At 39.3% G+C, this 14,260-nt stretch overlaps 1 protein-coding gene across 2 annotated transcripts in view; it reads right to left on the bottom strand.

The window, feature by feature from the left end:
* Positions 1-2,094: 2,094 nt before the first annotated feature.
* LOC133488268 (protein ILRUN-like) overlaps positions 2,095-14,260 on the bottom strand; it is a 30,542-nt gene continuing 18,376 nt past the window's right edge. The window contains exons 3-5 of one of the 2 annotated variants that reach the window (XM_061795929.1): positions 8,938-9,045; positions 5,537-5,859; positions 2,095-4,094 (exon numbers count right to left, since the gene is read on the bottom strand). In XM_061795929.1, the coding sequence (XP_061651913.1) occupies positions 4,059-4,094; positions 5,537-5,859; positions 8,938-9,045 (467 nt within the window). In that variant the 3' untranslated portion in view covers positions 2,095-4,058. Of the gene's footprint in view, positions 4,095-5,536; positions 5,860-8,937; positions 9,136-14,260 lie in introns of both variants that reach the window. The other variant, XM_061795919.1, reaches the window with a different exon arrangement.

Genomic DNA, 14,260 nt, shown 5'->3' with positions numbered 1-14,260 from the left:
TGACAAATCAAAAATGCTGCCAAATGTTTTCTGCATTGAAAAAGCTTTGTATTGTCTGCTTAGTACAAATATGAATCACAATGTTTGAGTCAGAAATATCCATACAAATGTAATATTACCTCCTTTGGAGTCAAAAGAAAGGTAAAATAAATCTTAGGTCTTAAGGATGTTCTAGTTAGGTAGCTTCAGTGTTTTGAAAAATTGATCTCTCAGTGGTTTTAGAACATGAAAGGAAACCTAATATAACTATCCTGATGAGTTGTTTTGAAAAAGTTGAAGACTATTATTGGAAAGTCAAACAACAAAAGGTGAACAAGTAGTGGAGGAGCTAGGAGGAAACTGTGTCAATGTTTACTTTAACTAAACAGTGTTGAATTATTCTAAAGAGCAGCTTAAACTACTTTAAAAAAAAAAAAAAAAACAAGGTTTGCACAAAAAAATATATGAGATCGTCTCGTGGCCTCGACATTTCTTTCATGTTGCTCAGACACATTTGCATCCAACATCCCATCCAGCAGAGCAAAACGAGCAGCAAGCGTTTCCTCAAGTAGTTTATAGTGCTGCTGGACAGGAGCCGTTGAGAGGAGCCAGATGCAGACCAGTACGCCTACAGGCAAGCAAGGTAACCTATGGTGGCCTGGAAGTGCAAAATTGTGAAACATTTTAACATTTCAGAAATCACAAAAACAAAACACAAAACACTTTAACATTTCAGAAAACACAAAAAACAAAACACTAACATTTCAGAAAACAAAAACAAAAGACGAAACACTAACTTTTCAGGAAACAAAAACAAAAGACGAAACACTTTGACATTTCAGGAAACAAAAACAAAAGATGAAACACTTTAACATTTCAGAAAACACAAAAACAAAAGACGAAACACTTTAACATTTCAGGAAACACAGAAACACTTGTACAAAAAGACGAAACAAATTACAATTGTGGAAACCCGGAAAGGGAGGGGCCCATTTCATAGATATTCTTGGAAATCCCACGGCATTTCTCGGCAAGACCCGCCCCGCTTCAACATGATTGGCTCCTGCATCGCGGGAAGGGGAGGCTACACAGATGGAACGTGATGTCCATCCCAAATACCGATTGTATACATGGACGCCCTGAACAGCGAGCCTGTATCGGCGTTTGATGCTGTATATATCTTTTTATGCTTTAAGAAATGTGATCAAGTAAAATATATTGTATATACAGCATCAAACGCCTATACAGCATCAAACACCTATACAGGCTCGCTGTTCAGGGCGTCCATATATTCAATCGCTATTTGGGATGGACATCACGTTCCATCTGTGTAGCCTACCCTTCCCGCGATGCAGGAGCCAATCATGTTGAAGCGGGGCGGGTCTTGCCGAAAAAGGCCGTGGGATTTCCAAGAGTCTCTGCGAAATGGGCCCCTGCCTTTCTGGGGTTTCCTCAATTGTAATTTGTTTCGTCTTTTTGTATAAGTGTTTCTGCTTTTGTGTTTCCTGAAATGTTTAAGTGTTTCGTCTTTTGTTTTTGTGTTTTCTGAAATGTTAAAAGTGTTTCGTCTTCTGTTTTTGTGTTTTCTGCAATGTTAAAGTGTTTCCTGTTTTGTTTTTCCTGAAATGTTAGTGTTTCACAATTTGTTATATTGTATTGCACTTCCAGGCCACCGTAGTAACCTGACTCCTACTTTTTTTTTCAATAAAGGGAAAAGGAGATCTGATAACAAATTGAGCTCTTCCTCCGATTTTAACGCTAATACTTTTCTCTTAATAAAGCTTTTCCAAACAGTGATCAATGCAGTTCTCGCTCATGTTTAATTAGCTGAACACGGTAGAGATGGCTTGTCAAAAGTCTCTATCCATTACACGTACAGTAGGTCACCACTAATAACTCTTTCACTTCCTCTGAAAACTTGGAACTGCCACGTTCCGCCACAATAATTATAACAGCAGCTTAGACATAGCGGCTTTCAAGGGACCCAAGAACATTATGAGGCATTGAAATTAGGTTCAGTAAGACTAATGTGATGGCTTTGACCAAAGCCTTCATGTGTGTGTTCGTGCAAATGTGGCGTAGTGTCCCACATTTGTTTTACACAAGACAAAAGTCTTTAATTTTCAACGATAATTTATTCATACAAACATTCATCAAACGTACAAGAGAAAAAGCTTTCAACACTCCCACACTTACAAACATGCTGCTGTATGATTTATCATTGGAAACTTCAAAGATAAACACACACTGCACTTGACAAGTTACTACTGAGAGCAATTACAAGTGTTGCGCTTTGACCTCTTGGGACATTTTTTTGTCTTTGTGGCATGCTGAAGTGTTAGCTGATATTGTCAAAAGTTCAGCATCGTTTGGGGTTTACCGTTACAGCTGCATTGAAGATGTTTACCAACCAAGAGTAAAGTACTCTTAAAAATGGCTGTGATTGCCAGACTCAGTCAATTAGCCCTTCGGGACTCAAGTGTAGGAAGTAACACACACATGGGCCTCAGAGGTCAGGTTACTCAGTGCATAGATCAGTCAGTCCAGTGCTACTAAATATGCAGCAACAAAAAATGAGGACAACACCAATGTGTCAGCTCTTACGTCACTACAGGATTGGTGATGTTTGAACCCTAGAAGCAGAATAGTATTCAACACAAACACAAATCTATAGCCTTCGGGCTAATTCATCATTTTGCCAACAATTTTTCTCTCTACATTCATAGAATACATTCAAATTAAAAGATAGTGCGCAAGAGCTGTAAAATGAAATGGGCATGTAAACTGATTCCGTTTTTACAATTACTATGCATTGCTGTTCATATTGAACTGCAGTACAATGCTATAATAGCTTAATTGGTTCAATCACTGGGGAATTACGATCAATCGTGCAATAATTTCAGTTAATATGACCAGGATGGTGTTGACTTTAAAACAGCATACACGTTAATAAAGGCAGCACGGTGAAGCGTGTGGTAACTTGTTAGCACATCTACCTTAAAGTCAAAGGTTGTAGGTTTGACTCTCTTTTCTGTGTGGGGTTTGTATCACCTCCACAGAATTACATGTACTTTCTCTGGATACTCTTGCTTCCTCCCACATTTCAAAAATATGCATGTTAGGTTAACTGAATGATCTAGCAGAAAATTAATGGATGGATGGTTGTTTCCAAATGATCTCTACATGGGATCAGAAAGCTATGATTCAAATGTAGTACATACAGCAAATTAGGTTTGGCTTCAATCATGCCACGCCAGCTTTTTCCCAGTTTAGTTCTGATAGTCCTGTTTGACAGTATAAGGCATCATAAAACGTGGAAAACACCTTATGTTAAATTAAATTCATAAGGCATTCCAAATGTAGCCAAATAAACCAGGTAAGGACTATGGGGCTGAGAATCGATGAACAGGTCTAAGTCATTGAAGCTGCCCTGCACAATATTTAAGTGACGATGACACCCTCAAGCGGAGAACAATTGTACTGCATTTTATTTTAGTGACTTATCTAATTTGGGTGTCGCGTGTTTGTGTGTGTGTGTAAATGTACTACCTGATTTAAGCTTTTCATACTTTCTGGAGGATTTCTGTGTATTATAAAAATAAAACGTGCTTTTTCCAAAATAACTACCGGTACATTATTTTTCTTTGTTAAAGGGAAAATTTCAAGAAACCAAATCAATGGATGAATTGGGCAGTCTTAAAATCGGCAAAATAAATGGCTTTTCCTCCAAAATTTCTTTTTGCACTTGTACACACACACTCACAAGAATACACATACAATTTGACAAATACACGCAATTTTGACAACTAAATCATATGAAAAAAAGAGATATCACTCAAAAGACTCATAGCGCTACTTTTAAACTTAGCATTCAAACAAGCACACAGTGGCTGTGGGATGGTGGATCCGACTTTAGAGACCTCTGCTGCTCAAGAGTGCCTCTGCAGGGTAGAGCCGTTTTGCATAAAATGATTCCTGACTCTCCTGCAGCAACTTATGAAGCCTCTTCCATCTTTTATTGATCTGGTAGGCTCCAGAGGCGCTTATCACTGCAGTTTCTTTAGAACAAGTCCCAAGGTTTAAGAGTGACCAAAAGGGGAAGGCTCCTGTAAACCCTGTAAGAAAGAGGAAGATTTTGAAAATATTAAGTGTACAGAGCATTGATTTTTTTGTTTTACAATGTTAGAGACTCGGACCTAGCTAATAGTACATGTAAACTTGTAAAGCCAAAATGCAGGCTCAAGCAAATCTTTAAAAAGATTGCAGAAAAAAACAGCTGGCACAATCGTAAGAGCTGGATGAAAAAATCTCTCTTTCAATACAGAAATTAGTTTTGAGTGACACTGATAGAACGGTATTGCCACTGTCGGGCACAATTCTCCCATCTCCAAAATCACTACTTTCCAGGAAATCTTGCATTAGTTACTAAACACCGCATCGTTCAAGTTGGTATTGTACCTTATGTTGATTGCAGCTACGGTCACCTCCAAAAGTATTGAAACGGCAAGGTCTTTGTTTGACATTTGGGTTCCAGATCAAAAGATGAATATGTGACAAAAGTTCAGAATTCCAGCTTTTATTTCATGGTATTTACATCTAGATGTGTTAACTCAGGACAGAGCACCTTTTGTTTGAAGGTGAGGGTGGGAGGGGGTGGGGGGGCACAGCTAGTGTGTCCAGCAGGGGACCAAACCAAGAGGAAGCCACCGACACCCCAGGACCCAGGGAGGTCCCGAGCCTGATCAAAGCGCCTCGATCATTCCCAAAGGGAGGGGCACGGGCACCGGACCACCGCCCCCCACACCCCCATCTGCTTATGATCCAAAACAAAGAAGCTCATCTGAGAAGTATGGTGGAGGTAATGTCATGACTGGCTGCTTCTGGAACAGGCTCCCTAGTCATTATTGATGAGGTAACTCATGATGGCAGCACCAGAATGAATTCTGAAGTCTACAAAACCATTTCGTCTGGCAATTTACAGAAAATGCATCCAAACTAATCGCGAGAAGCTTTATCTTGCAACAAGACAATGACCCAAAATGCACTGCCAACACAACAAAGGACTTCATCAGGGGGGGAAATTGGAAGGTCCCAGACTGGTCAAGTCAATCACAGGACCTTAACCCAATAGAGCATGAATTTTACCTCCTGAAGAGGAGACTGAAGGGAGAACCCCCCAGAAACGAACAAAAACTGAAAGAGGCTGCAGCAAAGGCCTGGAAAAGCATTTCAAATGAAGAACGCAACAGTCGGGTGAAGACAATGGGTCGCAGGCTTGATGCAGTTATTGCAAATAAGGGTTATGCCACCAACTATTTAATGTTATTCACTTTAAATTAATTTAATCATGTCTGTTCTAATGCCTTAGCTAAGGTGCTCTGTCGCAAGTTTTTTTACACATCTAGATGTATATACCATGAAATAAAAGCTGGAATTCTGAACTTTTGATTTGAAACCCAAATGTCTTTAGTATACAACAAAAACAAAGGAATTGACCTTGCCATTCCAATACTTTTGGAAGGGAATGCATATCTCTGCGGACCATGTGACACCTTACCTGGTTATAAGTGACTATTGACAGATTGCTTTGTAGGCTGTTTGCTACTATGTCTACAGAGCTGTGTGAAAGTCCATTCTGATCTTGCTGCAGCTGGTTCGGGCTTCCCTGCCAGTGTTCCTCTGAGACTTTATGGCTGCTGTCATGATGGAGGCTGGTGTTGCTGTTGGGCCATTTGCTCCTCTCTGGTGAGGCGAAGGGGTTGTAATTTCCCTCTACATTGCGATGAGGTTGGGTGTTGAACTCTGCCTGGAAGGATGAAAGCTGCTGTGTGACACCAAGAAGGCCTCCGACCTCCACGCTCAGGATTACCCAAATAATATCTGTCAAAAAACAGGGTAGATTACAGAAGTGAGCTATTAGGTAAAACAGGACTATGTTTTTGGTAGTGGGGTTCATAAATGGCTTCATAAAACCATCATAAAACTCTTGAATTAAAAGAAACATTTATTATGAGATTTCTTAAATTAAATATTGATAGTGAGTCACTTTGCTGATTAATTAATAGGTAGAAAGATCAGAGATCTTTCATGTCACAGTCATTTCACAAGTGATAAACGTACAGAGAGAGACAGTCCAACCTGTAATTCTAATACATAGGTGTCAAACTCAAGGTCCAGGGTTTTTGTGGCCCACTACAGCAAATAAATTGTGTGTACTTCATGTTTCTTGTCGATATATTTGTTTGTTTCATTTTAGCATAAAATCTGTATGCAAATTGCAATTCTTTTCACTTTTTACGTTAAAAGCAAATCTTCCACCAAATAATATAAAATAAATAAGTGTTTATATTTATTCGTCACTCTTTTAATGACTTAAAATTTCAGACTAAATCTATTTTTAAAATATATATATACAGTGGAACCTCAATTCAACGGACTAATGAGGGGAGGGGCCATCTGTTAAGTCCGATTGTCCGTTAAATTGAAGCAAAGTTCATCCAAATTTAGCTCACTGGTGCAAGGGAGGGGTGACTAAGTTCCAACTGGACACTATTTTATGTCCGAAGTCCATTAAATCGGGGTTCCACTGAAATGAAAAGGCAGAGGCAATCGTATATACAGTGGGTACGGAAAGTATTCAGACCCCGTAAAATTTTTCCACTCTTTTTTTATATTGCAACCATTTGCTAAAATCATTTAAGTTCATTTTTCCCCGCATTAATGTACACACAGCAGCCCATATTGACAGGAAAAAAATGAATTGTTGAAATCTTTGCAGATTTATTAAAAAAGTAAAACTGAAATATCTCACAGCCATAAGTATTCAGACCCTTTGCTCAGTATTTAGTAGAAGCACCCTTTTGAGCTAATACAGCCATGAGTCTTTTTGGGAATGATGCAACAAGTTTTTCACACCTGGATTTGGGGATTCTCTGCCATTCCTCCTTGCAGATCCTCTCCAGTTTTGTCAGGTCGGATGGTCAACGTTGGTGGGCAGCCATTTTCAGGTCTCTCCAGAGATGCTCAATTGGGTTTAAGTCAGGGCTCTGGCTGGGCCATTCAAGAACAATCACAGAGTTGTTCTAAAGCCACTCCTTCGCTATTTTAGCTGTGTGCTTAGGGTCATTGTCTTGTTGGAAGGTGAACCTTCGGCCCAGTCTGAGGTCCGGAGCACTCTGGAGAAGGTTTTCGTCCAGGATACATTCCACTTAGAATTAAGGCCAACAATTTCTATCTTGGTCTCATCAGACCAGAGAATCTTATTTCTCACCATCTTGGAGTCCTTCAGGTGTTTTTTTAGCAAACTCCATGCGGCCTTTCACGTGTGTTGCACTGAGGAGAGGCTTCCATCGGGCCACTCTGCCATAAAGCCCCGACTGGTGGAGGGCTGCAGTGATGGTTGACTTTCTAGAACTTTCTCCCATCTCCCGACTGCATCTCTGGACCTCAGCCACAGTGATCTTAGGGATCTTCTTTACCTCTCTCCCCAAGGCTCTTCCCCCCCAATTGCTCAGTTTGGCCGGACGGCCAGCTCTATGAAGGGTTCGGATCGTCCCAAACGTCTTCCATTTCAGGATTATGGAGGCCATTGTGCTCTTAGGAACCTTTAGTGCAGCAGAATGCTTTTTTGTAACTTTGACCCGGCTCTGTGCCTTGCCACAATTCTGTCTCTGAGCTCTTCAGGCAGTTCCTTTGACCTCGTGATTCTAATTTGCTCTGACATGCACTGTGAGCTGTAAGGTCTTATATAGACAGGTGTGTGGCTTTCCTAATCAAGCCCAATCAGTATAATCAAACACAGCTGGACTCCAATGAAGGTGTAGAACCATTTTAAGGATGATCAGAAGAAATGGACAGCAACCGAGTTAAATATATGAGTGTCACAGCAAAGGGTCTGAATACTTATGGCTGTGTGATATTTCATTTTCTTTTTTTTTTTTTTTTTTTTATAAATCAGCAAAAATTTCAACAATTACATTTTTTTCTATCATTATGGGGTGCTGTGCGTACATTAATGATGGAAACAAATGAAATTAAATGATTTTAGCAAACGACTGCAATATAAAATTTTAAGGGGGTCTGAAAACTTTCCGTACCCACTGTATTTTCCCTAAAACTATCACGATAAACCATAGTATCCTGTTTTTTTTTGGAGCATAATAATTTAAGTACTTCAACCAATTCAAGTAATCCGATAATTGGAGCCGATATTCATTTGCAGTAAAAATGAAAAAATTGGCATCAAAATTTGAAATCCTACAAACTCCAAAACTTAACTTTGTTTAAATGCCATTAAGTATAAGTTTATTAAACAGCTATTCAGATTTGCAATATGTTGAAGGATTATTATTATTTTTTTTAATCTTAGACAATATACATTTTTGTTTTAAAATTCTAACAAAAAGTACAGGGAGCGCCCAGCCGGGCTCAGCAGCATGTCCTATGAAGTCCAATGAAAATTTAAACAAATAAATAATGCCCAAAAGTTTTCTACATTAAATAAAGTTTTCCAAAATTTCAGTTAATAACTTAAATGTTAATCTTTCCCTTATCTCTGTTTGAAGTTCAAACAAAAGCAAAAAGTGCAGGTAGTTTCCAGGGTCAACAACATCTCATAAGGTTAACTGAAAATTTAAATAAATAAAATAGTTACCTGAAGTTTACCCACTTTGAAATTCATCTCTTATAGGCCGTCAAATTAAAAAAAGGCTGATGCCGATATGCATCAAAAGTCAGAATATCGGTGCTGATAACCGGCCTGGCTGATTGGTCTATCCCTATGTAGTAGTGCTTCTAAAATATCTATCTTTGCAGCCCATCTTAAAACTATTCCTAATGGAAAACTCTAGTGTGTAAAATGCATGGGACAATTGTTTCACAAAGTTTCAACATTTTATAATAAGGAAAATATGCTAAAAAGTAAAAATGACTTTGTATTGTATAGTTTGTTACACGTACCTCCATAGTAAAGTCCTGTTGCTGTGCACATTCTCCACTGGCCCTGGTACATACCAGGAGACACAGGGCTCTGCATAGGCACACTCACGTCCGTCATTTCCTGAGGGGCTAGAGACCGTACCGTTACCATGTTTACGTGACCAAACTCATCTCCCCCAACATACTTCAGGCAAACCCCAGGCGGCCAAGACTCTGCACCTGGAAGACAGGCAGACATGAATGCAGCGCTACTTAAAGGGATACTGTACTTTTTTCATGGGGATTTTTATTTAATTTGCAGCAGTGAAAAGTTTATTTTAATGAATTTGAAAATATGGTGAATTTTTATGCACATTTAGTAATTTTGAAAATGTATTTTAAAAATTGTATTGGGCGCTGCCATATTTGCCGAACCCGTAACAGGATAACCCGGTAGTGACACCACATATGCTCAATCTGTGGCCAAGAAAGTACAGTGAGTGTTGATAATGCCTATGCCGGGGTTCAGCAACCTTAATTATTCAGAGAGCAATTCTCCCACAGAAAAAAAAAACGCCGGGTGCCACAAAACCCTTGACATCTAAAGTGAGGATAACACTGCATATATCGTTTTTTTGTTGTTGTTTTTTTTTTAAACCTGTATGTATGAGAAACTAGTGTGTTGCAGTTTATAAAATCCAAGAACTGTCAATGTCTATTTGAGTGCTCCTCGTATCGAACCAAAAATTGAGTCTGCTTTTGTGTTATGTTATCATTTTATCGCATGTGGAGCGTGCAGTCAGCTGTCAACTTGAATTTAAAAAAAACTATTTCACATGTAAAATATATTTGTTAAATAATAAGATTATTAAGAGGATTTTTTTTACTGCTGAAACACAGCACACAACATTGGCACATCAGAGTCCTAGGTTGAGAATCTACTTGGCAGGGCGGTTGCAGGGTGGCGCCGTGGTGTTTGATAAGTACAATCAAAATAATCTAGTCAAACAAAGGTTTGTGAACGATGCTTATTTATAGCACATAATATAATTGCCAGTTATCTATTTACAAACCTTTAATGGAAAATGTTTCTGAATGAGTTTACAATGTGAAATGTAAATATTTCCAGTTAAAACGGTGCAGAAAATATGAGATTTAGTCTTTCTGCTTCTTTTCTTCAAATTTAGCATTTTCATGTAATCGTATCTTCTCTCTCTTTCATGTAATGAAATATTTTTAACAAATAAAAAAAACAGTACGGTAACAAAGCTAAATTGATTAAAACAAAATGTAATTTTGAGACGCATCATTGTGTAGATCTCAAAACACATCAAACTCAGCACGCTATAGAGTTTTTTAACCCGAGCTGAGAAAACTTTGTTGGGTAGTTATGTTTTAGGTGGGCAGTTGAGTTAACACCACTAGCGAACAAATTTGTCCATGTTCATGGCCTCACCTTGCTCATTCGGTTTGCAGGTGAAATATGCCCACACCAGGGCTGGCATTAGGCGGTGTGATCATCCTTTTTCATCCTAATTTCTCCTACGTTAGTTTGTTTCATGCAGGCTCACTTGCTGCATGTGTGTCTCATGCTAGTGGCCCAGCCTCCCCCAACAGATAGAAAGACACTGGATGACTAACAAGAGGGCACACTCCAGTCATTCTGCTCTGGAACAAACATGTGCTAGTGCTGAGACCAATGGACAGAGTGAAGCCTCGTCATCCAACCACTTTGGAGACGAGAGACGAGGAAAACAAACGATATATCGAGGCCGCCAAAATTGAGTTAATTTTCATTTATCTATTTGTGGATTCATCTTTTCAACCGTCAATCATCTAGCTCACTCGCTGCTCGCGTTATGAATCCAACTATAGATCGAGGCAGGATACAATGATTGGCTGCTACAGTGACGATGTCTGGATGATATGACTGGCTGCTGCAGCATCCAGGAATGCTTGCTACAGCAGCTAATCATTGAATCATGTCCTGCCTCGATCTATAGTGCCCTGATTACAACTCAAATGGACTTCTTAACACGTGGCTGCACACTGCTGGTTCGTTGACTACCAGTGTGTTTGATGACTCGGGCAATAATAATAACTGAGGGCAATAACGCTTGCAGAAAACATTTTCAAGGAGGTCCATCTTGGTGCTTTCGTTTTATGAAACGCACCATCTATCGCTGGGCGAGTTACGCCACCCAATGCGAATGGATTGTGGATGCCTGGGCTAAGGTATCTGCTTTGACTGTTGTCCGAGCTTTCGCAAAAGCCGGCATCATTGCTGAACAGCCCCCGACAACGAGACTGAGTCCGACAATGGCGAGAGGGAACCTGGCATGAACTTTCCCAGCTGTTCATTTCGGATACAGAAGATGAGGACTTTGATGGATTTGTGGATGAGGATTGATAAAAAAAATAACGTGAGTACATTGTTAAATACTTCAATAAAGTACAACCAAACTCAGTTTTGCTCCCACTGCCTTTTTAAAAACATACGCTAGCATGCATGTTTTAGCGTGCATGCATGCTACCGTATGTTTTAAGCTAGCGTATGTTTTACCATGCCTGCGCCCAATAATACAGTGCGCCTTATGTATGTGTTAAATACAGAAATAGACCCCGTAACTGAGACTGCGCCTTTTAATACGGTTTTGCTTTCCATGAAAAAAATAACATCTGTCTTTACCATAAATGAAAAACTATTTTGATCCTACTAAAGGAGAACAATACAGGAACACAAATAAATGTCCCCAATGCTCCCCAAAAAAACCACTGAAATATAAAGTGATTTTTAAACACACATCCAAACCTTTAACAGTTCACAAACTTAAATAGAAAGAACACCAATAACTTACAGATAAATATCCACTAAACAGGCACAAAGACATCAGGGCTCCATTTCAGTACTACAAATTGTATTGTTTTTATGCCTGCAAAGCAAAAAAAGAAAAAGGCTTGCAATCATTTGAAGGTAAGCAACACAGGCATATAAAGCCTAAATTTATTGTAACACTGAACATGCAACTCTCGAGTAAATCAGAACAGGTTGATCATTGATGCAGATTTCAAGTAAAAAATTATTTAGTTTACCTGAGTTTGAGTAGTTTGCCACGTGCATTGACACATTCCTTTACATTCTTTTTCGCCCAAAACGTCCTGAAATGCTCGTCGTTGCCCCACAATTTTTACAATTATGCACTGTATTACAAAATAACACAATCATTCCCATTTAGATAGTGTACCTGAACGCACTTCGTGGACTGCCATGTGCCTGCCTAATTTTATTCTGAAGCGCGAAATAGGAAATGCAGCAAGTGACATTGGTGTATGAATGTGTGTGTGAATGGGCGAATGTGAGGCTTTGTAAAGCGCTTTTGGCACTGTGATAGTGTATATAAAGCGCTATATAAGTGCAGTCCATTTACCATTTACAATCTTTTAATTTTTTGAGGATCTCCAAACAGGTCCATCTGATGGTCACTTTTGTAATTACAGTTGATTCACTATATATTACAGGACCCAAACATCGCAGCAGACCCTGTGATGTGACTATTGCAAATTAAATATTGTGCAGCCATAGCAGGTATAGTGTCAAAGTCAGAATTTTGGTATTGTGACATCATTAAATGCCACCATCGCAATAAATAAATAAAAAATGGCAGTTGGCGACTCACACCTGCACATAGAGTAATTGATATCTACCGACCGATGTGCTGCAATGTATAACTGCAAACCTGTATCGGGGTTTTGAGTCTCCACATAAAGTATATTGAACTTTATCACTTATTAAACCATAACAGCGTGTTTGCTAAGGAAGAAGTGGGTTGCCACAAAGGGAAGAAGTGGACAAGAATAACGGAGATAGTGGGAATATTTTGAAAGGCTGCCATGCCCCCTTCACTGACGGTACCTGGCACGCTACATAGATTGCTGGCATGTATTTTGGCGACAGATGGCAGATTTCACCATTTCATCCACACCTACAAATGAAATTATAAATATAGTTAAGTATTGTTGTGAAACAATACAGTGGACACCCCTCTATTCGCAAGGTATAGCAACTGAGCCTGAGTGCAAAAATGAAAATTCCCAGATAATCGACCACCATTATATTTGCATTGGGAGGGAAATCTTGAATAAGAGGAGATAAACTGGTAATAAGTGTTGGTTACCCCAAGAAAAAAAAAAAAAAAACAGAAAATGTAAAACATAAATTGGAAAAAAAATGTGCCAAACCTCGAGTCAACTGTAATTCTATAATAGGGCTGGGCGATTATATTATCGTGGTTGGTGATATCGATAAGTTTCAGGTCAATTACGATGATCAGCTGTGAGCATATTTACTTGATCAAACATGGTGGAAATATGTGTGATAACACCCAATCAGAGTCGACCTTTTGCTGCTCCACTTTCGTTTTCAAGTTGTAGGGATGCCCCAATCCAACTTTTTCCACTTCCGATCTGCCACCGATTATTGCAGCCTTGACTTTTGGCTGGTACCGATATCGGTCCAATCCAATATCAGCAATAATCATTAGACTTTACACCGATTTTCTCGGGCTGATCAGTATTGGCCGATATTTAGCATTTTATGCTGATCGGATGATCGGCTTTAATGTCATAATTCGGCGATCCGATTAATGACGTCATTGATCGGCTGCGCAAAAGACATTTACTCCGCGTCGACGCATGCCCAGTATATTTGAATCAAAAAGCTAGTTTATTTTTAGCCTTGTCCCGTGTCCTTTGACGTAGTAGTGGAAATATCCGACGGCCAATAAAGTTATTTAAAAAAAATAAATAAATAAAACACGTCTGAGACAGACAACACGTAATGCCCGGATCAAACTACAAGACAAATTTGCTCTTTCACGATTGCGCTGTCAGACTACTGCAATACAATCTTGTATTGCGATACCACCGCACCCAGTTTTTTACGATCATTGGGCTTTATATTGTCAACTCAAATGCGACCGGCTACACTTGTTAACGTGGCGACGACAACAAGAGCGGAGCACGCCGACTGTATTATAAAAACAAAATGGGGAAAAACGTGTGTTGGTGGTCATCGGTGCTCAGGACAGGAGAGGACGTTTGTTTAAGGCTTGCTTGAGGTATGATGTTCTACTTTTAATACGATACGGCTCGCAAGCAGGCAATAAAACGTCATGTAGCAAGCTACTGCTAGCACTGACGGTTGTATGTAAACATGCCGCCGTTCTGTCGAATCATGCTCCAAAGTTTCGGTGTGGGTGAAGTAATTTACTTAAAAATTATTTAATTCCAGTTAATTAGCAGCCATTATTTCTGTCATGTAATGTTGGTTTGACCTGACTGATTAGAATACACGATCTGACTAGAG

This window comes from Phyllopteryx taeniolatus, chromosome 1, assembly GCF_024500385.1.
Source record: "Phyllopteryx taeniolatus isolate TA_2022b chromosome 1, UOR_Ptae_1.2, whole genome shotgun sequence".
Taxonomy (NCBI): domain Eukaryota; kingdom Metazoa; phylum Chordata; class Actinopteri; order Syngnathiformes; family Syngnathidae; genus Phyllopteryx; species Phyllopteryx taeniolatus.
This window is presented reverse-complemented; position numbering and strand designations above follow the sequence as displayed.